Below are 25864 nucleotides of genomic sequence, written 5' to 3'. Positions count from 1 at the left end.
CTCACTGCAACAGCTCCATTAGCTCCCGCTTTGTCTGTTTCTCTCACCCCCTCCCTCGCTCGGTCCAGAGGGAGATTTATTTTCTTGTGGCACAGTTGTTTCTGAGGGACAGGCTGTGGCGAGAGAGAGATCGCCTATAACTCTGCTTTGCCGATAGACCCTGCAGGCGTGAAATTGTCTCCTTGAGTTGTACATCTGCAGAGATGGTTATTATATCCGAGTGTGACCTAGAGGTGCAAAACCTCGTTCATATGGTGACCCGACAATGCAGACTGGAGCGCCTATAGTCTCCTTGTAGAAAATATCTATCAACACTGTGAGTGATGGAGGTTGAGTTTATAAATCAGTAAATATGGGATTATATAACATTGTGAGAAGTTAACTGACAGAAATGACAGAGGGCATGAGACACAAACACACACACACACACACATACAGGTACCAGCATGCCTCACTGCTCAGCGCCCACTGTCCTCCTGTGTAAAAAGGTCTAGTTCCAGAGATAACAAGCCTAGCGTCACTCTGGTTCACTCATCTTCACTCAGCATGAGTTTAGAAATGGAAAAATACTGTTCTGCTCCCATTCAAGGGTTACATCTGACCCAGAATTGGGCAGAGAAGACATACTGTGAATTGATGGAGCCATAAAAATGTACTTAAATGTGAGGAACAAAGGGTAGATGACGAGACAATGGAAGGGCAGGAACGGACTCTTACCATTCAACCATAGATTTCAGTTATGTAGCATAGTGTTAGTCATACATAAGACTATTCATATGTTCACCCTTTTGTACTATAAGTGTGAGAGAAAGAAAATCCAACAAAATGCGTTCAATTCTATTTTTTGAGAACATGCAAACGAGAAAATTTCATGTCATTTCATTTGATTACTGTCTATAAAAGTCCAATGAGGACAGGAGGCAGTGCCTGGTTGAAACTTATTGAGCGTGGCGAGGCATATCAGCCAAAGCATTAGTATCATAAAGCAGGAAAAATACTGGGCTCAACCGCTCACATCCAGCTTCATCCTTATTTATCCCCTCTCCACCCCCTTGCCCCCTTCTACCCCCCCCCCCCCAATCCAATGGGTCTGATTGATAGTGGGCCATGCCTGCGCACGATTGTTGGCCGCGGCGGTTCATTATTTGCTTGACTGAACCGCTAGTGCAGTTTAAGGTCTATTGTGGTGTATGTCAAACAAACACATACAGTGATCATCAATCTATCTGTTGCCCCGAGACCTCCCGCCCTCCCCTCCGCCCCATGCTTATCTGCAGTCCTACGTGTAACAGCAGGGTAGCCATATTGGGTCAAAACTAGTTCACTTAGGCCTCAGGTTTGCGCGCTGTTTGCCAACAGGCCGGACCGAGCTGATGCATGAATTAGTTTTCCTAATCTACGCATTTAATCCAGGCCATTTCACTGTTTGCTTTGGAGTCTTGTTATCATCAACAATTTGCAATCGTGAGAAGTGTTTTTTTAGCTAAATTAGGGCCGCATTTGTCTTGCATGCACAGCGTTACTTGGCTCGCACATCCGCCAATTTTGATGATTTACTAGTAATTGTGTTAGTTCCAACTGCTGTTAAGAATACACAGATGCAATTAGGAAGCTACTGCTGGGTTTCTTTAATCCTTGGTTTGTCTCCCTGCGTGTCGTCAGTGTAGGGAGGGAGGGGGCACAGCTATATTTGGAGAGTTAGGGTTCATTTGCAGTCTGAACACGACCTGGTCAAACCCTCTGAGACCTCGTTAAACCTGATGACAACACACTTCATGTCTGCACAGGTAATACCAGTAAGAAACCTTCTTCTTTTATAATGCCACATTTTATACTCTGTCAAACTCCTTGTGGTTTTACCATCCTTTTTTTCCACTATTACTTTCTCCACCTCCCTCCTTGTCTCTCCACTTCCTATGATCAGTTTCCTCATTCACCTCCTTCCGTCCACAGATCAATCCCTCTCTCTCCCAACTCCTTTGCCCCCTCCCTCTCTCCCTCCCTCTCTCGCTCTCCTTTTTCACTCCCCTCTGCCTCACTTCTCCCCTCTTCCTTTCTCTCACTCGTTGCAGTGATGTACCGGCTGCTGGGAGCCCAGTTCTCCTCCTCCTCCTCCTCCTCCTCCTCCTCTTCCTCCTCCACTTCTCCACAGTGGGTTGAGAGTGTGGCCGGCAGCAATGTTGGGGACTCTGTAGGAGCCGCCGGGGGAAAGACACAGCAGAGGACAGGCTCTAAGCCGGGTGGAGAGTCGCTGTGAAGACTGGATGTGAAGGTAGGAGCCTCCACTTGGCTGCAGGACGCACACACCAACACTGGGACTGACCATACAAGGGAACACAAATCATCCATTCATTGTTTATGCACTATAGCTTCTGAGCTGTTACATTGTAAAAAGGATCAAATGTGACTGTTTCTTGTGTAATCAGCACTGTTATACATCACTGACTTCAGATGCAGATACAGTCGTATAAAAGTTATTCAGGGAAACGGGGAGGGTCTGGACTGTATCACATCCAATTGTTTCATAATCGACATTGTCTTGGATTCAGTTTTTTTCATGTTAATAGAATGTGTTTCAAGTGCTTTCTTGTTATTTCACCCCCCTACATTACAAGTGCTTTTCGTGAGGCGTTTGTCATCATATTAGCCTGTAATTTCTGGTGCCAAAATGCACTTCTGGATTCTGTCTTCCTAACAACATCGGCCACAGGTCAGCATTCTGGAACTTGTGAACTTTGAGCAGCAGCACAGCTCATGAACTGTGCGATGAGTAAATTCGACGTCTTTAATCAGCAATCATTTTGCCACTCAGGCAGAATAAACCCTGTAAGACTCGTCCGATACGTCCCAGCTGACAGACACGAGTGTTCTCCAGCATCCACACAAGCTGTCAAGCCGAGCTATAGTTCTCACTTACCTCGCTAACATTGAAGTCTGTTCTCTCTCGTGTTGATGTGAAACAGCGATATGTTTAATGTATGGCTATGCTGGCAGGCACCTTTCAGCCCTGTCTCCCAGCGCTGTTGTTTCAGGTGCGCTGTCCCCTAATGAATAATTAAGGGGACTCAGTGAGGCACAGGGACAACAGATAGAATTCAGTTCAGCTTCCTGGGCATTGAACCCCCCGCAGCTCCCCTTTCCCTGCCTCCAGCTGGATCTCAACCCTGGGAAGACCATCTAAAATAGAGTCTTAATCAGGAACATGCTTTGGCCTCTGATCCTCAGGCTGTAGGCTACTAGCTCAGCTGCCATGGTTGAAGGGTTTCCGTCTCAGATATGCTTTTCAGGGAGATTAATCTGAGGATATTGCCTGCTGATGCTTGACTGGACCAGTATGATGGAGTCGGTCATCAGTTCTATGTAGTACATTTCCCTCGTGTGAGAAAACTGTCTGACAGTCATGATTGACGCCTAGATTTAATCAAACACATATTAAGAATTTCATCTATAGTGTGAAGGAAGTGGTGGAGAGGAGAGCAACTCTATTCCCACCCCTAGAATTTGTTGCGCCTCCGGGACAGGCTGTGAGGATGAGACTGCAGAGGAAATTGCCCAAGTATGAAGTGTGATGAACAGCAATTACAGCAACAGAGCCAAGCTTCATGTGTAAAGATTTTATTTACTGCCTTCAGGGTTAAAGAGGAGCGAGGGTGGTGTGGGGGTTATTGATTGGTCGTTGTTTGCAATATTTCGCTGGCAACCTCACAGCCGCCTCATTCACAACTATCATCTTTCCCTCCGCTGGTCCTGAGACCAGGCACATGAGAAAACGGATCAGGTGTCTTTGCACATAAGAAACGTCAGCTATGCTGTCCTTGTAGTGAGGCAGACCTAACCATGCTGCCTTGTTTCCTCTGTAATGTTATGCAGCAGTGGTGCTTGGGGGCAATTTTAGCTTTGGTTTAGTATTGTACTTGTACTATTGTACTAGTATTGTTTTAATTTCCCATGTTGTCTAGCAGTACTGTTCATTTTCTTGTTGTGGAGGTGCTTGCAGCAACTGATAGTGTAATAACTGACAAATAATGTCATAACTTGTCAAAATGTAAGAAAATGTCTCTTTAAATGGGTCAATAATGTAATAAAAAATGTAATCAATTGCTGGATATTGTAATAACATTACATTATTATATTAACCAGTGATTATTAAGGGTGAAACATATTTTTAACTGAGGATGTAATATAATATTGACTAATAATGTAATACTTCTAACTATCATGAATTATCACATTATTACTTACTTACTTAATGCTTTTCGTCCCCTATGGGACATAAGGCTGCAATCACATTATTACATCATCAGTTAAAATATGGTACACTTCTTAATGCTGGTACACTGCTTAATGTAATAATCTACTGTCAGTATTATCTAGCAATTCATTACATGAACAGGTTTTATTACATTTTCAACCCATTTAGAGGGACATTTTGTTACATTTCGACAAGTTATTACATTATCCAACAGTTATTGCATTATCAGTTGCTACAGTGCACCACTCCTGCGTGAATACATAGGAAACAGAGGTGTGTTACTGCCTCAGGTCAAATAGTATAGGGGCGAATGTATATTTGCAGACTCCCTACACTCTCCCCTGGGAGTTGAACTCCTATTAATACCAGGACATTCTATCTCAGCAAGTGGGATACTCTTACATAACAAGGGGTGAAACATGAGCGTGTTTTCATCTGATAAACCGAGCAACCGCTCGCTTATGAGTAGAACGTTTTTCAGAATAACAACAGAGCGGAATCCCAGCATTCACAAGTACCGAGCACACATTTCTCAAGTTGTTCTAGGACGTGTTGTTTAATTTATAGTTTGGCTTACGCCTTTGTGCCAAAGTGTATAGTGTAATAAAGGCCTCTTATCACGACACATATCTCTGATAGATTACTACAGCTGAGACTGGAGATGTGAAAAAAAATATTAGCTGTAAGACAGATTCATTCAGTAGACAGTACAGGCTTGCAAGAGTGATGGTCTGTCATGACCCATATGTGCTACTCTAAATGCTGACATATAATGAAGACATATGTCAACAACATGAGTGGTCTGACTGCCTTTCTCTATTCTAGTGAACTGACAAATCAGCATTGTGGAGTATGTTTTTATTTTTTACAGATTACACACAGGCATACAGTATTAGGAGCCACCTGCTGACCACAGGCTTTCTGCCAGTAAAAGGACAAAATACCCATCCATGCTGAAATCTAATGCCAACTGCATCTGAAGAAACTGATGAGGCAGTTTTCAGCGCACCCTCCCCCCCCCTCCCCTTTCTGCACACCTACATATAATGAAACGCATCACTGATATTGAAGATTGTTTTTTCGATCTGTGTTTTTCTGTCCAACTTACTCTGCTGGGGTGAATTTGCACAGCTAAGCACAAAGAGGCAGTCTATTTTATGATCACATTCATGCTACAGGCTATAAATTGTGCCAGCCACGTAATGTGTATGCAGGGGTTTGGCGCATGAATGGCCTTTAAATTGGCTGTAATTAAGTTTGAACAACTGTTAGTAAGAGTGATCTCCCTGATCCACTGATTGGGAGATTGAGGCTCCATGAGGACGCTTACGTTGGTTGAGTATCCACAAATGGGTTCGTCACTGAAAGCCTGAGAGATAACGCAGGCCAAATATGCCTTGCATGGATGAGCAGGCAAAGGAGAAAAACAGGATGGATGGCACCCGGGTGAAAAGGTGAGACGGGGAGACGGAGACAGAGGGAGGACGATAATGACTTAACGCAGGGTGACGGGGTCATCACTGTCTGCCCATCTGCTGTTGTGGACTTCCAGTTTAATTGACTGGGTCCAAACTCCATGGCTTTACTCACCTCCATTAACACAGTTTCTGTCTGGAAAAAAAACAAAAAAACAACTCCGCTACCCAAGCACCATTTGCCTAACATCAATCTCTTGGCACAGCGCAAGATACAATGGCCAGGGGACAGAGCTGCCCACCATCTGTGAATAATGATGTATTGAAACGACTTAGACTGATATATCAGGCTGATATTGGCCTTTTATTAAATATCAGGTATCTGCCAGTAATTTTGTCCATTGCCAATATACACCAGGAGGTTCCTCTCTGACTACAACTACATAAAAAATGTATTTGTTCATTTAATTGTTCAGTTATGTTTTTTGTAAATTATGTCATCATTTAAAGTATGCCAGAGTTTCCCCAACATTGAATAGGTGCGGTTTTAGTGTCCCATGATGGTCTAAATGCTGTTTCAGAGGCGTTTCCTCCCTGATGAGAATACAATTCTGGGGGAAACAATGAATACACAAAATATCGACAATATCGGTAAGTTCAGTCTGAAAATATAAGCGTTGGCCTTCAAAAACCCCATGTTGTTCGAACCCTAATTGAAACTCACGCAAATCCTATTTAGCATTTTTGGATGGCATGGTTGAAGCAACCACTCTTAAAGCAGAACTTAGCATTGCAACTGCACTGCAATTTGCTCTGCTCTGAACTATAATAAGTCCACAAACTTACAAAGTCAACAGTTTTCCTTTTTTTTTCTTGCATTCTTGGTTGAAACATCAACTCATCAACATTTCTCTATCCCTCTATCTCATTTCCAGGAGAAGCGACAAGGTCATGATTGACTGTCCCAATGTGACGGTGGCCAGCCACCAGGAGCGGGGCCTGGAACCTGAGAAGTCCAAATGTGTCTTGGGCTTCATCCCTGTGATCTACTACAGCGCTCTCCTGTGTGTGGGAGTACCAGGTACATCTAAAATATAATGCAGTGAATCTTCAAATGCATTAGGATCTAAGGTCAGAACTACATTAACTGATCGTATTCAATTTGTTGTGTTCGCATTAAACCGCAATCACTATCCACCAAGCACTATTTGTATTTCTCCATTGATATCTATTCATACTGAAAGTGATAACTGCACAAGATGAAGGGAATCAGTGCACAAGGGAGTTAGTACATTACTTGTGCATTAGTGGACCGGTGTGATAATATACTGTAGTAGCACATGATCCAGCAGTGAAGGCTCCTTCCACAGGTCAGATTACAATAATCTAATATTCTAATAATCACTTTCTGTTTGAGTTTATGAGTATCCATCCATCCGTCCCTCCCTCCAGCCATCCATCACTTCTTTGGCGTCTCTCCTTCTTGTCACTGTACATCCCTCCCACACCCTGAGCCAAAATGTGTCCAAAATTAACATCTCAACAATCCAGAGATGGGGGGGGGGGGGGGGGGAATACCAGTCATTTTGATGGACAGCGTTCACATCAGCATTGTTGTCGTTACTGCGCCGGGCTACATGACAGACAGGCAGGCTGATGGCAGTGAGTTGGTATTGATCCAGTGGTGGATGAGAGGGGTGTGTAGATGGGTTCAAAACAAGATCGGACGCCTCGCAGCAAAGCCTCCAGATGACCTCTGGGCCGCATCAAGGGCATGGCAGAGTAATTGCCCCCAAAGGGAAATAAAAAAGGCCAGAGGGCCAGAGTCAACAACTGTAGGGGCGAAGAGGTCTAAGACTGGCCGTGTTCTCCAAATAGCTGCGGTGGAAATATCCTGCTGTTGACAAGTTGTTTGACAAAAACAGACTGTATATAAATACTTACTGGAAGATAGATGCGACGCTCTGCCGACAGACAATTAAAATCAATGTTTTGTAACTCCTACTGCTGCGAATGCACGCACATGATATTTTGTACAATACAACAGGACTGCTTAACCCCTTCTTCCTACAAAAGACATTTCCATGCAGTGCAATATGATAAACAGCAGCTAACATGATCTTGTTTTCTCTGTTCCTCTGTTTCTTTCTCTGTCTGTGTTTGTCTCTCTCACTCTATCAGTGAATATTCTGACAGCGGTGGCCCTGTCCAGACTGGCGTCCCGCACCAAGAAAGCTCTATACTACTACCTACTGGCGGTGACAGGCTCGGACATCCTCTCCCAGCTCTTCATCATCTTCGTCGGCTTCCTGCTGGAGACGGCCGTGTTCCACCGGGAAGTCCCCGTCCTCCTGCTGCACTCCGTCAGCGCCGCCGAGTTTGCTGCCAACCACGCCTCCATCTGGTCCACCGTCCCCCTCACCGTGGACCGCTACGTGGCGCTGTGCCACCCCCTTCTGCACCGGCAGATCAGCTACCCGGCGCGGGCCAGGAAGATCATCGCGGCGGTCCTGATGCTGTCGCTGGTGTCGGGCGTGCCCTTCTTCTGGTGGTCGGACATGTGGAGGAACAGCCACCCGCCCACGGCGCTGGACACCGCCCTCATATGGACGCACGTGACCATCATCTACTTCCTGCCCTGCAGCGTCTTCCTGGTGCTGAACTCGCTCATCATCCACACGCTGAGGGTGAGGCAGAGGCAACAGTGCTGCCAGGAGGAGTGCGGGCCCCAGACGGCCCCTCGGCGGCGCCTGGGCAAAACCACGGCCATGCTGCTGGCCATCACCTCCGTGTTCTCGGTGCTGTGGGCGCCCAGGACCGTGGTGGTCATCTACCACCTGTACGTGTCCTCGGTTCACCGCAACTGGCGTGTCCATCTGGCCTACGACCTGTCCAACATGCTGGCCATGCTCAACACGGCCGTCAACTTCTTCCTCTACTGCTTCGTCAGCAAGCCCTTCCGCGGCGCGGTGCGGGACGTCCTGCTGCTGCGGGGGGGTCCGCTGTATCCTCAGCGCACCCTGCGCCAACAGCAGGCCCCGGCCAACGTGTCCATTTCGTCTCTGTACAGCGGGAACAACAAGCGCTCGCAGCGGGACTCCACCCCGCTGCCACCTCGCAGGGCCAGCAAAACCATTTGACCCCGTGACCTCCGCCTCTTAATCCGAAACACCCCCGCGTCCCACGGTCCCATGAGCACTTATGACCTCGGAGCCACACACTGCGTTCCAGCTATGTCCATGGACAGCTGCCAATCAGCCTCGAGCTTTCTCAAAGGGCCTAAAATGAACTGAACAGTCACAGGCCGTATGTTTTTTGTATTATAACGTGTCATTGGTTGTTATTTGTCCACGTAAATCAGATGAGATGACAGCGTATTTATTTTTCTTGAAAGGAATTTGGCTAAATAAATCTTTTCCATATATGGTAGTAATACGTGACAAGATATTTTTTGATATTGTTTAAGAGAAACAAAAAAAAGAATGACAGACCATTTGTTTTCTCTGTGATGAATCCAGTGGCTGTGGTAAGTACACAGAAGGCAGAGGAGTGAGGAGAGATGAAGCTATCATTTGCATGCTGCTAAGTGTGATCCATTCATCAGCCCAGTCCCACTTTGATCATGTCAAGTGGCGTTCAAATTGCTTCAATCAATTTCCCTCATGCTGCCTTGAAATTCACTCCAGAAGGACTGCAAAGGGAGAAACGAGAGAGTTTCAATTTTTAGTGGCTGCTATCCTCTCCTCTAAAGATGCTGAATGCCCAAATGACAATCAGGCTTGCTGAGCACAGCCAATCGAGCAAAGAAATCGTCCTCCATTTCAACAGTGCGCTCCCAGGCACAAAAACCACAGCTGCTAAGGCGAGTGTTTATTTTGTCATGAAATGCAACTCGATGGAGCCTTAAATGAAAGCTTGCTGTCTAAGCAGCAGGAGTGAAGACCCTGCTCTTCAAACAGCCCCTCCGCTGCATCACCCCCGTGAGCTCGGCTCTAGCTAAACAAGCCAAAGATTAGGCTGATGGTCTGCACAAACACACACACTCACAAACACACGCACACGGGAAGGTACACACTCTCATGCATGTACGAACACGTGCACACACACAGACGTCGGCTAGTACATTTCCATTCCCTACAAGCCTTTTCAGAGCCTGTATACATGTAACATCACGGCGACACGTTGAACCACTAACTCAATGATACGTGATTGCTATGTGATGTTACCTCTCATCAAAAGTAAGAGATCTGCACTTACACTAGTGGTATCAGTATTGCTAATTTGCATATACAATTTTATTTAACAAGATTTGTAAGAGCCATCTGTTGTTGAAGTGTGCGCATTTTTTAATTGAGGCCCTTGGGAGTGGTGAGCCGTGTTGTCAGTTTGATCTTTCACGCAGCACTAATATGTTAAAAGGCTTTTCTGCCAGCTTCTACTTTTGTCTGAATACATGTTGATGGATGGGCTATTTATATGGCATATTAAATGCCTTGACATTAAATTCCAACAGGCAGATTTTGAAATAACATGCTGCAGCCACACTCAAAGCTAGACTAGGTATTTAGATACGTGTTGGAACTGGCCTAAAAACATCTATCAAACTATTATACATAATTTTCATTTCACGTACTGTAGGGCCCACAGCATAATATTAACAGATATTGTAAATGATTTGATTTGTCAATGATTTTTTTAATATATATTCTTAAATTTCTATCTGGCATAATGATTGTGTTAACATGTGTGTTAAATGGCAGCTTAGATACTCGTGTCTCTTTATAATTACATTCCATCCAACTGTGAAGTCTCCATGGATGAAAGGAGATGGATGCCCTTGATGTAATACAACATTGCTCTGTTTTTATTCTGTGTAAACTAGCATAATGATGAGGAGAGATATCACTGGCACAATTTGAGAGCTTGAAGCTAAGTTTTGACTCTTTGCAGGAGTTAATTTGTACTGTTGAGAAAACACTGACAGAAATTCCAGGCTTCGTAGCTGTGAAAGCTGCTGAAGGTGCTATTGCTTTACATGTAAAAATGTTGTAGTTCCATTATATGTAACCATTAATCCCATTAATACAAACATTAAGTTGCAAGCATTCAAAAATTCAAACTGGAATTCCGAACATCGATTTTTCATTTCAAGTGTGCAAAACTTTTTTATGACCACAGAACCTCAAACACGAGTACAAATTAATTCCTGCAAAGATTCAATATTTACTTTCAAAATTTAGCTTCAGGCTTTCAAATTGTGTCAGTGATATCTCTCCATATCATCACAACCAGTTTTTTATGCTTCAGAGAGCAATGAGGTTTCAAGCGTAGATAGCTGGTTTCTTTAGATTGCTCCTTCATTTACTCTACTGACCACCCATACAGGTTTATTTTGGGGCTATGTGACCAGCCTCTTCGATCTAATATCAACACGTATTGATAAAAGCCACCATGCCAAGCCACCTGCCTGCTCTCATCCGTCTACAGTTTACTGTAATACTAATAGACAGCGTGTTAGTGGCCCCCTGGACCCCCGTGTGTCCCTGTGTCAATCTGCTTATGTCATCCGGGTGACCATACTGAGTTCTGAGAGTCTCTGCGCAGATGTCGATGTTATGAACCGTTTCTTTGAAGACCGTCTCCCCCACTGTCTGACAAAAACAGAGAGGGGAGAAGAATAAATAGTTAAGGCCATAATGCGGCGGCAAGATGTCACAGCAGGCTTTGATTAAAGCTTAATGGAGCTGTGCCAGGCCCCCGACACAACTGCAGAGCTGGTTATGACAGTCCTCATTAGGGAGGAGGAGAGGGGTTGGAGGGGGGGGGGGTGTTACTCATAGGGACACGGTAGAGCAAGTAAACCTCACTGGCCACACGTTCTCCTGTCTGCCTGCCACCTGTCTATTGTGCCTGTTCAAACACTCGGTTATGTCCCCAACCGAGTCCCCACTCCACCTCTATTCAGCCCCTGCTTGCTGTTCAGCAGGTGTCACATGGCATAATGTGAAAAGGCAAATCACCACAAAGACAATAGGCAAGATTTCCAAGAGTTGAGGTTGATTACAAGTCTCAAGAGCATGTGTATATATGTCAAAAAGACCTAGTTGCTCCTATCAGATGCTCTTGTCTGAATAAGCTGATACTAAACTGTTCAAATCTGTTTCTTTAACTTCCTTTGCTCTCTTTTTGTTTGGCAACTTGACACGGAACAACCTGAAATGAATCCTTGGCTGTTACTGTGGAAAGTAAAGTAGAAGAAGAAGAAGGTGTTTTTGTACCAGCTGTTTGACTGCTTCGGTGAATTTGGTTCGAATGCGATGAACTTTCACAGGCATGTTGTCCCCGCATGTTGCCTTGTTGTTGTTAAAGTGGCTTCATGTGCAATGTTTACATTATTTCTCAGTTTTCCTCCATGGCACAATTGTAATTGTCATGCAGAATGATCCTGTCTGTAAGCACTGACTAGAGTTGTACTTTTATATTTGAAAGGAAATAAATGTTTAACATGGGATTTGTACAGTGGTCTTTTATATATAATATATCATAGATTATCCCATAGCTTTAAAAACAAAATAAATCAATTTCTGCCCCGAAGTGAACATTTTCGGCTTCTACGACTGCATTTCCTCTGTGTTAATGTGCTGAGTTCCTGGGTTCACAGGTATAATCACAAATATTGACCATGTAGAAAGGTAACATTCAGGACAAGGACAAGGTGAGGACAGACCATCATCATAAATGTTGTCTTTGTAAAGATACAGAATGAGAGATGCTGCACCACAGATTGCTCTTCTAATGTCTCCCTGGGGTATTGGACAGAGGGAATTGGTCAATATGAAAACGGCCTCAGAGACCACCAATGCTCTCATAATGTGGGATGAGCTCAGGGATGAGGCATGGTGATGGAGCAGAGAATGGAGGTCAGACTCGGGGACAGTGAGGTGATGGTAGAGACCGTGAAAATGGGGCTAGATCTGGATCTGGAGACAGACAATCCAGCCTTCGCCGCAATGAGCCAGACGGATTTAACGGAAGCAAGAAGATGCAGCCCCAAATAAAAACCTGTGAAGTTTACAGGCGGGAGTGTCAGATACCGAGAGGCAGGTGGAGGACTTAATTACGGAGAATGGAGAGCTAAAAGCACGACTTAAGAGCCAGATGGAGGAGCTGAAAGGAGAGAATGAAGTCCAAACAAAGACGCAGTCCGCCTTGCGGAGCAGACTCGACAGCCAGCGAGACAGAGCTGGGGGAAATGAAGCAGGGAAATTCAGCTCTTGAGGCAAAGCAAGGCTGAGTGCAAGGAAGCTGGAGTCACACTAAAAGATCAGGGGTAGTTTTTGTCTGCCTTGCTGAATGACTCAGGGTGTGCTGGCCAAACTGATCTACACTAAAATCTTTATTAGTGTTGTCAGCGCTTACAGCCCAATTTTAAGAGAGGAGTTTGCTCCAGATTCACTGCCACTGACTCTTGTGAATCTGGAGCCTATTTTATTCACTTTAGGAATAACAATCAATAAATTCTTTGGGATGGGGCATATATTCAGAATCATAGTGCTGGGAATTTATTCAATACTGTCAATTATACTAATCAGGAAGGGAGACTGAATTCTGTGGCCACACATAATGGGCTTGTTGATGCTTAAAGATCCAGATCAATTATTTCAGTTCGGTCAGGACAACCTTGCTATTGATTTCTACAATGAGGAGTGTCATTTGCCCAAATGGATGACAGGTAATTTAATTTCTTAACTGTTTTAGTGAGCCATGCTCTCTGCTCAGTCAGTTCTCAGTAGGTTGAGGGGGTGTGGCTCTGTCCACATGCTTAGCACCACCTAGACAAGTTAGCTAACCAATGTAGCTAGCATTAGTGCTGTTACTGTACACCAAAGCTTATAGAACAGAGTGAGAGCTTAATCTCCTAATCTCTTGTTCTTCCACTGCATACTAATATTTGTATGTTTGGTGAACAAATATCCAGTGCAGAAACTTCAGCATCTGTTGACAATCCATAATGGAAGCGCGGTGACTTTAGTTAGTTTGTTAGTTCGGCAAGCAGCCACCTGACTGTCTCACAGACTGTGCAGCACCTCATTAAGTATGCATATCTGGGTATATGTGACATCATTTACACCAGGAAGTAGTTTGGATTTCTAAAATAGTTTGATTCTGTTGACAACCAGAGGGACAGTTTCCCAAAGGGCATTCATTAAATTACCACAACACTGACTGTTTGGACAACTTTACGTTAACATGCCCTTTGTTAAACAATACCATGTGATTGGGAAATGTGATTCTCACTGCGCTGGACCTTTAAAACCACCTAAATTCATTCACTAGCATCTTGCTTTTCCTAATATGGCAATGATATGATGATTGAGATGATTGAGAACAGCAGAAACAGTAGAAATCCAGTTCATTTCTCCTGTTCTGGTGAAAATGTAATGTTGGGATCATAATTTAGAAAGTGAGGAAATGAGCAAGAGATCAAGTGATCAGAGCTCAAAGACAAAAGCAACAATGAAAATGATAGTCATTCATTCTATGTGCATGTGATCCCTCCACCTCCAATGAAGCCAAAGAAAAAGGCTGATACAATGAATTCTAACACGTCGCAATGAATAAAAGAAGAGACAGAACAAAAGGAAGAAAAACAAAGGGATAATCCATGTCCTAATGACACAGTTTAACAAGATGAGTCTTTTGAAGTAGAGCCAGAGAAGAAGACGTCTTGGATTAATAGACTGATCTGCATTCAACCCAACTAAAGACAACACAACAATGCCATCAAAAACAATCTCTTTCTAAAACAATTTAGATTCAAAAATTGTTGCTCATATCCAACATAGTTTTTCATTCATCAGTCTTTCATTTTATAATGTTCTTCAACTAAAGCATTAGGCCATATATGTATATTTGCCAATGTTTGTTATTCATGCCATCATATTTTTACTGTGCAGTATTGTAGTGTAAAAAGTAGCAAAAGCAATTATTTCACTTCATTTGTAATAAATGACACCTGTGTTGAGCAAAGAATAGAATTTCATACAGACTTATTTTTTTGGTTCCACATTATGAGAATCAATGTAAGAAAATAAAACTCACTTGGAGCAGAAAAAAAAGCAAAAAAATAAAATACAATTACAGGCCAAATGGAGGTGACCTATCCATGTAACACGCCATATTTTTATATCATTTCTATAAACTCCAGTTTTATCCTTCCACATGATGCAATGGAGAAAAATACAGTTCCTATGAAAGCTTTATTTTCTGGTAGAACTAGAGCTAGAACTCACTTTTAAGCTTCTTTATTTATTTATTTAGTTATTATTTTTTGTTACATGATTCTCAGTGTTTTGTGTTACTTACATGGACTACAACAATATGAGCATTATAGGGTCTGTCTTTATTGAATTCAAGAAAAGCATACCACAAAGTACCACTACTACTACTATGTACTTTGTGTTTTTTGTGGTTCTTTGTGGTTCTTGTGGTACTTTGAGGTGCAGCACCCTAAGGGACTCCTCTTTCACACTCATCTTTACCAGCTGCTGAAAAAGCTTCCCTGTAAATAAACAGCCCGAATAGCTTTTCACACATGAGTTATTTCAAAACTGAGATTGACCCACAATCCAAAATTATCATATTGGCAGAAGCAGAAGCTGTGTATCAAACCTGCACTAACACATGCTGCTGACACTGTGAAGTTTAAATGCTTTTTTTATTACGAGATCTAACAAATCTCTTGGAAATAATTCAGTCTACCTTTATGTTGGGGATTTAGAGAGATCTCACTGGAGAATATGCATTGGCTGCTGGCCCAGGAAACTGCATCACTGCACAAATAATGACTTTATGAGGTGTAAAGCCAATCATGTGCTATTATCCACAGCAAGTCATCAAATAAGAGACACGTTTCTCTTTGTCTGTTGATGGTTTTGCTTCCAAATGAGAGCAATATAGTGCTGACGTCCTACTGATGGAGGAAGCAACAGGTGGGCAGCAGCAGCCCACCAGTTTTATATTAGTATATTTTTATATATAGGCTACCACTTCATAAAAGGGATGATGTGGCAGTCAAGTAGTCTTTAAAATGTCTGTCTTTGTAATATATCCATTCTAAAATGAGATATCCACCATCTGAAAAAAAAAATTACATCAACATTAATAAAATAATTATTGACATGAAAATATTAAAGTTAATGTATGAGTCCTGTACTGTAGAAGACCTTTGCTTAAAAAATAGTACCGTTATTATGGTTCTAATTATCTGCAGTTTTGAAATATTGAGGAATTTCAGGTAGCAGCATTTTACCCTAAATGGATAAAAAGCATTTTGGAATGAAACTCTTCACCTAAGGTCCAGTTGTCTTGACTCCATTATTTGCCTTTGCTGCCACCCTCATGTAGGAAAGCACATTGACATGCTGGAGGATTTACCACTTTTCACCACCAGATGGCTCTTCATGCCAGTTTGATCAGATAATTATTCCGTAATCAAGTTTCTACTTCTCTGATACACCGAATAAGTTGATATTCATGAAAACTGTTTACCTTAAAATTAACTAAACCAATGGTGTTGCCTATGACTCTGTTAAGTAATAATGAATAATGAATGTTATGAAAAAAGAGTCAACTGAATGGACCAATTGGAAGGGTTAATCCACACAGCAATTTTGTGAGGAAAGTGTGTGTGTGTGTGTGTGTGTGTGTGAGAGAGAGAGAGAGAGAGAGAGAGAGAGAGAGAGAGTTTATTGCCCCGGTCAGATCTTTGGGCAACGCTTTAAACTGAACTGTGCTGAGATCAATCAATGTAATGAGAGATTCTATTAGGGAATTAATCAAGAGTGCGATCTTTCTTTAACTTTTTACCCTCGATCATTTTATTATGAGCGCACTTTCTGCCGGTGTCTCGGTCCGGAGCAGGTGAAGAAGCGAGTTCTTGGGGAGATCAACAAACTACAGACCTCTACTGAAGCGGATCAGAGCTTCAGGTAATGCATCTTTCACATCTTATTTTATTTTCCTGTTGAAGATGAATAATAATGATGCTGCATTTCGACTTCTACAAAGTTTGTGTATTGGCTTTGTGAGATTTGTATGTGGCTGTGAATAATTTAACGTAAACAACTGACCCACACACTGGAAAAAACAAACAAACCTATACGTTTCATATACTTAAGAATAGCGATATGCTTCAAAATAGCCTATACAAAAGTGTCAAACACAAAAAAAGTATGTTAATGGATTTCAATTGAGTGCAAAATATATTTTGGATAGTTGCAGGCATTTCCTATCAACAGCATAGGAAGTGTCCAAAATATATTTCGAATTTGTTATATTCGAAATATATATTTTTAAAATGTATCATCAGACTCTTTTACCGACTACTTTTGACTAATGCACTTTTTAACTTGACGTCCATTTAGTTGTACAGATGTGCAGGCGATGCCCAGTAGGCTACTGTACACGTGTATTTTTCGTGGTTGGACACATAGGCTCTTGCAGTCATATAGCTGCTGCTTCTTTAAAGCAGTGGTCCCCTACGTGGGGTCCGGGGCCCCGCAGTGGTCTGCTGCAAAATGAGGAATAGTTCACTTGTTTTATTCATTTGATAGGACCTTGAGAAAATATTACAGGAATGACTGTTCTGATCAGAGGTTTCACTCTCCTCCACACTGTTATCTCCCCACTTACAGAATACACAGTTGTCTCTGTATCAAATCATATGGAGAAAAAAAAAAACTTCTCAGATGGGGTCCCAAAAGAGTCCATGGTCTAATGTTTATCCATTTTGGGGTCCCTAACATGAAAAAGTTTGGGACCCCCTGTTTTAGAGGAGAAGTCTACCATGTGAGATACTTGGCATACAGAAGGCCTAGTTATTAGATAGCCCCCCTAATAACTTATTTCATTTTTGCCTGATATTACAATGAAATATCTAAATACCTGCTTTGCATTCCTACCTTGAACATTCAGAAATGACAAGCATAATATGAAACAGTTGGTCCTTGAGCTCTCCATGGTAACTGAGGTGAAAATGCCCTTGATGTCTACTTGTGAATGGCTGCTAATATCGCAGCATGCCTCTGTTTGAAAACCCAGAGACCTTGGAATAAATACTGTAGCGCATGCATGGTTCTGTGTGTGTGATCAGAGGTCCAACTCTAAAACTAAACCAAATTGGAAGTCTATATTTCCTCACTTAACAAGCAATTGACTGGATGTGCAACCCTACATTAGCTGGGATAATTGGCAGAATTGGCCGGAAAATGACATTACGCAAAGGGGCTAATCAAATCTAGGCGCATGGAATAAAGACGCTGGACTCTTTAGTCCATAAAGGTTCTTGTCCTGACTGAGTGACCAGAAACACTGAGCATCCGCCACCACACATCCATCGATCTGGCTCCGGGACTGTCCTCAGCTCAGTGTAATTGGATCTGATGGGGACAAAGAGAAACAGCCTGGCACAGCAGAAAGACAAGTCTGGGACTGTGGAGATGTTCATTCAAAAAGGCTGACAATGTTCTGTGTTGTTTTGATGTTGTTTAATAGAGAGCCTTGAAAAGGTACCATGGAATGTGCCACTCCTCAATTTGATATATATGTGTATTTTTTGCAGGTGTACATTTTACAATGACATTCTAATCCACGGTACCTTAGGTTTTTTGTGGACTCTCCCCTCATTGATTCAAGGTGCATTTTATTCTCAACGTAAAAAGAAACAATATTTGTTGACAGATCCTATTAATGATTAATAGTAGAGTTGGGAAAAGGTCCAGGGTTTGAAGTTACTGGGACATTTTTTTATAATTGGTAGCTGGTGAGGTTTTACAGCTATTTGATGCTTTCAAGCTATTAATAACAGTTTAGTCAGTTTTCATTACATAGTTTTATGGAAAAAGTTAATAGACAACATGACATCATGATTAAGGTTATGTTTAGATTTCCATTTGTTAGTGTGTGCACACTGACTCATGTATGAATAATATTTGCCTGATAGGGTGTAGGCTGCAGTATCACTTATCTTGAATGGATGACGTTGTGTCTTATGACTCCTTAAGATCTGTCCACTTCCCAACTTTCTCAGACTCTCGCTCTCTATCCATGTGAACAGGTGCTGCTGGGATCCAGGAATTCAGCTGTTCCTCCTCTAGTCTGCTCTCATTCTTCAGTCTATGGCTGCCAACATCACCCCCCAGGGCTGCGGCCCTAATGTGGACTCCCTCTACTACAACCTGTGTGATCTCGGCGCAGTGTGGGGCATCGTGCTGGACGCCTTCGCCGGGGCCGGCGTGGTGTCTTCCATCGTGCTCTTCATCTCGCTGCTGGCCAGCCTGCCCTTCGTGGCGGACAAGAACCGCAAGAGCTCGGTGGCTCTCCACGCCTGCTTCCTGCTCTGCACCTTGGGCCTCTTCTGCCTGACCTTCGCCTTCATTGTGGAGAAGGACTTCTCCACCTGCGCCTCGCGGAGGTTCCTCTTTGGAGTGCTGTTCGCCGGCTGCTTCGCCTGCCTCCTGATGCAAAGTGTGAGGCTGAACATCCTTGCCAGGCGGAACCGTGGGCCCAGGTCTTGGGTGCTGTGTCTGGGGGCGGTGGGGCTGTGGCTGGTGGAGGTGGTCATCAACACAGAGTGGCTAATCATCACAGTGGTGCGCCACCCGCAGCAGCCGCTCAACGCCTCGGCCGAAGCTGGCAGAGCCACGGCAACGCCCTGCAACATCGCCAACCAGGACTTTGTCATGGCGCTCATCTACGTGATGAACCTGATCCTGGCGGTGGTAGTGGCAAGTCTGGCCGTCATGGCGGGCAAGCATAAGCAGTGGAAGAAGGAGGGCGCCTTCATCCTCTTGACGAGCTTGGTCTCTGTCGGGATCTGGGTGGCGTGGATCGTCATGTACGTTTATGGGAACGAGAGGACGGGGGGTCCCAGGTGGGATGACCCCACCTTGGCCATAGCCCTGGTGGCAAATGCTTGGGTGTTCCTCTTCTTCCACACCATCCCAGAAATCTGCTGTTTGGCCGTTGAAGACGACAGCCAGCAAAGCTACGCGGAGGACCTGTACCCCAGCCGAGGGGTGGGCTACGAGACCATTCTCAAGGAACAGAGCTCCCAGAACATGTTCATGGAGAACAAGGCTTTCTCTATGGATGAACCCAACCAAGGTACGTAGCGTATGTCACCTCCCTCACTGACATCTTCACTCAATTCCAATGTCAAAGCTTCTCTGAAAACCGTCGATCATAAATGATGCGTGCTTACCATTCACAATTCCTGTGAAACCTGTGAGGTGAGCTGTCATGCTACGTTCATGTCATGTCGGATTTACTGTAAATGCGAGCTGCTAACTGGGAAAACATGTTCACCTCAGCCTCCTAGTGGTAACCTAGTAGTCCAGTTATTGTTATATCACACTTCTACAATCAAATCTACTTCTGAAATCTACTTTTTAAATTCATGAAAATTATTTTAGATGTAGGTGTTCCAACAAGTTAAACACATGAACGCTTCTAAGTTGTCACAATGAGATGTCATCTGTTTTTCCTCTTCTTCCAATATGACATGAACGCATCATTATGCACAGCGGTACATTTTCATTCGTCAGGTTGTTACTGTTGTTAGTCCTACTTTGTCTTGTAAATCAATGATTTGCTCGCTAGACATATTTCAACAATTTCAATTTGTTTGTGAGATTACTGGAGGGTGAATTTAAGAACATGGGCACATTCACTATGCAAATAATCTCACACAGTAACCTCCCTGAAAGACACAGTGTTATGTACACTGTGTCTTTCAGGGAGGTTACTGTGTGAGATTATTGTATAGTTTGTTATATTAAAATCTCTCTCTCTCATTATAGATTATTCAGTATGACCTTGATGTATGAAACAAGATATCTCTAAAGTCACCAGTTACAGATGAGCAATCAACAGTAGTTTCAAGTCCATGAAAAATAAAATCATTGGAAAAGACCAAATACCCTGCGAAACGTCCTGAAAAGGTTGTTTTGCATCTATGCGATGACCCTACAGAATTTGAGATGCTGATGTTCTAATACTAAGCTGAACAGTATCTGATCTCGCAGTAGCAGAGCCAAACAGAACAGAACACAGTGTCCTGCACCCTACACCCCTCCGTGGCTCCCTGCCTTTGATGCTGGCCAGGACTGATCATCAGGGCTTTTGGTAGAGTGGGTGGGATAATCATAGATGGTAATGCGGATGGCGCCGTGTGGCCAGTCAAGCCCTAGAAGGCTATTGGATGTCTTTCACTGGTCTGTCAGCTTGTCAGACAACTGTTCCATGTCTTTGAGGTGTAATCCAATTTGTATCTCTTATCTTTTCTATTACAAAATCACTGACATATTATTTCATTTTGGATTTGTGATGAATAGTTATTATTGCATTCACAGCCTACTAGGGATGGGACGATACGCTTGTCTCACAAAACGATTCGATACGCAATAACACCGAGTATGACTGTGCAGAATTATGTTTATTTCTGAGCCACAAATCTTTCTAGCAATGGCTTGTCAGAATGTAAACAACAACTTAAAAATGTCATTACAAAGTGCAAATAATATAATTTGGATGGAGAGCTTGTGAAACTGTGATGAGCAAGACATCTCGTCTGTGATTACTGCAGCAGAATAAAATGTAGCTAATATCGCGATTCATTTTTCTGCCCCACGATACGTATTGTCACATTTTTGTATTGTGATATATTGAATTTCGAGTTCCGATCTGGTGGTTGCTGCACAAAGCTCCAATATTTGACTAAACCCTTCAACCCTCCCTCTGTAGGGTTAAACTTATAGTGGAGTTTGTTCCTCACATTGTGGGCTCTGACCAAAAAGTCAATGATTTCCCTCAGCTGTAGGACATGAAAATTCAATCAACCTACCAAGTTCTGTAGCGCACATTCCACTCCCACCGTTGCAGCAGGTGATTCAGAGGGAATGAGCCATTCCCTATGTGTTAATGAATGTCTAGTATCTAACCGTGTCCCTAACCGGCGTGTCATACACAAACACACTCCCACTCGGTCTGACTCCGATTCCCACCAGAAACACAGCGGCTTGTGTTTGCGCTGCCGCGTCGCCGTGGAGACGGAGGTGTGGCGCCGCTCTCATCCAGGGGAGACATTTCACAGGAAGAGCAGGCGCTCCCACCTGAGAGAATGATGAGGTCGTCTCGCACACCCTTCTGTGGAAGCACAAACAAGATAAAGGCCTGACGGTGCCTCTGTTGCTTACAGTCTTGTCATGGTGATTAAGTGCTGTGTTTGTAACATAAGGCTTTCACAGATGGTTGCCAGGGAACGCTGAATGCCTGGGATAGTGCTCAAGAGGCCTAAAGATATTGAGAAGGCTTGTTTTCATGGGTGACAAAATGATCACGCTTGTTGCTTTTCCCTGTCTGTCCCTCCTAGGTTCCAAGCCTGTTTCCCCCTACAGCGGTTACAGCGGTCAGCTGCGCAGCTCGGTGTACCAGCCCACTGAGCTGGCTCTCATCAGCAAGGGAGTGGGGAATGTGAGTAAGCCCATGTTTGCATACACACATTTGAATATGTTGTTTACGACCACGTTTTTATAGGAAACAGGGTGGTGAGAACAGTAAAGACACAGTCAGATAAGTCGCTGGTTCCGCACTTACCATACACTCACACTGCGGTAGGCAAATCCTTATTGGAATGAGGAACTTATATTGATAATAGTCAAAAGAACTTTACTTGTGAGGCACTTTTTCTGAAGCAAAGCATACAAAGTGCTTCAGGATCGAAAGAAATGAGACAGAAACAAGAAAGAAAAGAAGAGGACAGTGGCAACAGGGAAACATTACCAGGTGGGGACTCGAGTCAGACTCAAGTCACAGTCTTAATTGCTTGAGACTTGACTTGATGCATGAGGAGAAGACTTGAGACTTGACTTGGGTTCTGGTGACTTGGGACTTGACTTTGACTTTTACTTTGATGACTTGAAAAGGTTTCTAAAGTCTTTTTGTGTTTGTGTAAATGACTTAGATTGAAAGTGATGAGATTTGTTCCAGCAGACGACTGAATTTAAATTCTGTTTTCTGAATTTGTATGGAATGATTTAATTTATTGAAGTTGAAACTGATTATAGAAATCAAACTCATGATGCTCTTAACCAAGTTTTTATCCTATTAAAACCATGTTACATTGAAAAGTCCTAGATATTTAGTTTTCTTTAAGATATTAAATTGATACTGGACTCTTGATTTGTTCTGACTTGACTTGCTGTTCTACATTTAGACTTGAGACTTGACAGTAATGACATGGACTTGACTTGGACTTGACTTGAAAATCTACATTTAGACTTATGACTTGACCCTCAAGACTTGAGACTGACTTGGGACTCGAGCAAAGTTGACTTGCTCACACCTCATTACATCAAAGCAGGTTGATAGAAATAGGTGTTAAGAAGTGATTTAAAGGACGACAGACTTCGGGGAGCTTCTCTTGGATGTTTTTGTCACGGCCCATCTTATGACTTCACGCAGCACCAGACGGAGCTGTCCTACGACTCGGCCATCCCCCGGGCTTCCACCAACTCGGCGGCCAACAGCGGGAGCAGCACCCCCTCGCTACACACCGAGATCGCCGATGCCACACACACACAGACAAACGGCAATAGCGTAGGTCGTACCCTGCCCCCCCCCTCCCCCTCACACACACACACACACACACACACACACACACACACCTCTCCTCTTCACTCCTCACTTCTCCTCGTTTCTCCTTATCCACTTGCCTTCCTCCAGATGCTTCTCTATTCTCTCGCCTCTGCACATGTAGTCCTTTCAGCTCTTGCTGTATCCATAGCAACTTCTTCTAACAGGTTGCCTATGAATCACTTCTTTGTCTGGCTGTTTTTTTTGGGGGATTTTTTTACCTTGTGGAGCTATCCATCTCTCAAGGCCTCGTGTCTTTTACCCTGCTCGTTCAATATGCTGGATGGACTGAGTCGACTCTGTACTGCGACCATCTTTTCTCTTAGGGATATGGAAGAAAAAGTGGAGGTTGTGTTTGATAAAGTTGTCTCTCTTTTACTTTTAGTCTCTTAAATATTTCCTGTCATCCTGTATCTTCTAAAAACCCACTTTTCTTTCTTCCTCTTATTTTGAAATATACTGAGTAAAATCACAGTACGGTATGTTTAACTATATCCTCTCTCTCTTTCACTCTTCAGGGGAATGGACTGCATAGGAAGACCCAGTGGTGAATAGGCCGCGGCTCTCAACACCCTGTCCAAGACATTTCAGTTCATGTATTTTCATTTGCGCCTGCTGACTGTATCTTTGCTGTTATCCACGGTTCCCTAAGCTGGTTCTAAGAGGAACCACCAGCCCCCGACATGTGGAGGCGAACACTGGGTCATCGCCGCTGATGGAAAACAGTTAAACCTTCTATTGACGGACTATCAGACGGTATAGACCCTCATTTGGAAGTCAAAGCACAGGGTGAAGCCGTGGCTTTGCTAGAGAACAATGACGTTTTGCAATGGTCGCCATTTACCGAGAATGGACTGCGAGCTCTCCGCCGGGCCAAACGACACAGATGAAGAGTGATGGTGCTGACATGCAGAATGCTGGAAGAGAATAGGCTCCCTAAGCATTAGGAGTGTTTTTGGCTCGACGTGATTATGCGGTGTACACACACGCATGCATACAAGTGCACTTCTCCCCCCTACACACACACACACACACACACACACACCAACTGTCACCGCAGTGGCGCCTACACTAGAATCAGTGGAGCAACAGGTGGGAAGTAACATAGCTACTGTAATCCCAGAGGTGGAAAAGCAATGGAACATTTTATACTTGGCTTGGCATAACGAGAATGTGTGTTTACACCACCTGGAAAAAAGAAGGATATAACCTATAATCACATATACTCATATATTAGGTTGATAGAGAGACAAGTGTGCGGTCAAGTTTAATTGTGTAATGGTGTCAATATATATTTTTGTGCCTGGATTGTGAATATCATTTGTAGCACACATAATTCACACATCACATTAAGCTCCTGGTATTGACTTCATGTAAATATGTTGTTAATGTGTCAATGGTTCCTCATTGCATGGAATTTTATGAAAATGCATATTTAAAGAAAACTATTTATAGCACTCTTACGTGCTATTTAATTTTTACCAATCAAACCAGCGTGAGCATCATGCCTTCATCTTAATGTATATTTTGTTTTAAGAACTGTTGATTGCACATCCCGCAGCCACTGATTTTGTTTTTAATCGAAATAAATATTCACTTGTGGAACTATAAGTGGCATGTCGTCTAATCAACATGTGATGAAGTTCACATGAGGATATGAGGTCATGAGGGTGTGTTGTGACAGTGGAGGTGACGGGAAATATTTCCTATATGATAACTGAGCAGGTCACTGGTGCTGGGAGATGGCATCTCAAAGGGTAATTACTTTGGGAGTGGAAACTGACTCCATTCTCTCTTCCCATTACACGGGTGATTTCCATACTCACCAGTGATAAGGCCGTGCAACACTGCCCTCGGGCTCTTCAAGCGTCAGACAGAGCTAGAAGACTCCAGAGTCAAGGTTATGGGAGGCCACAGCAAGCCAGACAGAAACAACAGCTGAGGAGTCAGGGCCACTCTCTCTCACACAACTCTTTCAACAGAGAGATGATTGGCATATGAGATACTGGAAGGGCAGAATGAGCCATTGTTTTGTCTGGAGACTGCTGCCATTTATTTTGCCTATAATTTTACTATACCGCATTAAGAACAATTATTTGATGGATTTATTTGAATAAAAGTGCAGCGTCTGCATCTTGTGTCAATCAGCCTGTGATAAATTATTTATTCCACACACAGCAAAACTGTAGTTTTTGGTAACATTACACAGGTCATGCTATTGTTTGATTACAAGTTGGTAGACAGTGTAAAGGTCCATTATGCATTACGTGAGAGGAATATTAGTAAGCACCCAAATTCAATCATGTTTATCATCACGTGCGATCGCAGTAGTGGATCCAGCCTCACTGACATCAGATGGCTGAAGGCATGAAGGTCAGCAAAGGGGATGGAAATCATTGATTGTGGTTTGAGTAATCTTTTCCCTACAATGCCAAAATATCTCCCAAGTCTCTCTATACTTGAGAAAAAATACATTTCAGTCACTCACACATCTCTATTCCTC

The 25864-nt window shown here is 43.3% G+C and overlaps 2 protein-coding genes across 3 annotated transcripts; both read left to right on the top strand.

Annotated features, from left to right (window-relative positions):
* Positions 1–6585: 6585 nt before the first annotated feature.
* gpr142 (G protein-coupled receptor 142) lies at positions 6586–8807 on the top strand. Its single transcript, XM_071907842.2, has 2 exons — positions 6586–6748; positions 7849–8807. The coding sequence occupies exons 1-2, from the start codon at positions 6619–6621 to the stop codon at positions 8805–8807; spliced, it is 1089 nt and encodes a 362-aa protein (XP_071763943.1). The 5' UTR covers positions 6586–6618.
* Positions 8808–16492: 7685 nt separating this feature from the next.
* Positions 16493–24914, top strand: gprc5c (G protein-coupled receptor, class C, group 5, member C). Of its 2 annotated transcripts, none has more exons than XM_071907901.2 (5): positions 16493–16658; positions 18785–19833; positions 22100–22200; positions 23191–23325; positions 23880–24914. In XM_071907901.2, the coding sequence occupies exons 2-5, from the start codon at positions 18846–18848 to the stop codon at positions 23910–23912; spliced, it is 1257 nt and encodes a 418-aa protein (XP_071764002.2). In that variant the 5' UTR covers positions 16493–16658; positions 18785–18845; the 3' UTR covers positions 23913–24914. The 2 variants fall into 2 exon arrangements, with proteins under 2 accessions (XP_071764002.2, XP_071764003.2); XM_071907902.2 differs by having other exon boundaries at positions 23191–23329.
* Positions 24915–25864: the final 950 nt, after the last annotated feature.

The sequence above is a fragment of the Centroberyx gerrardi genome, chromosome 20 (genome assembly GCF_048128805.1).
Source record: "Centroberyx gerrardi isolate f3 chromosome 20, fCenGer3.hap1.cur.20231027, whole genome shotgun sequence".
NCBI lineage: Eukaryota > Metazoa > Chordata > Actinopteri > Beryciformes > Berycidae > Centroberyx > Centroberyx gerrardi.
Note: the sequence above shows the minus strand (reverse complement) of the source record. Positions and strands in the feature narration are given on the sequence as shown.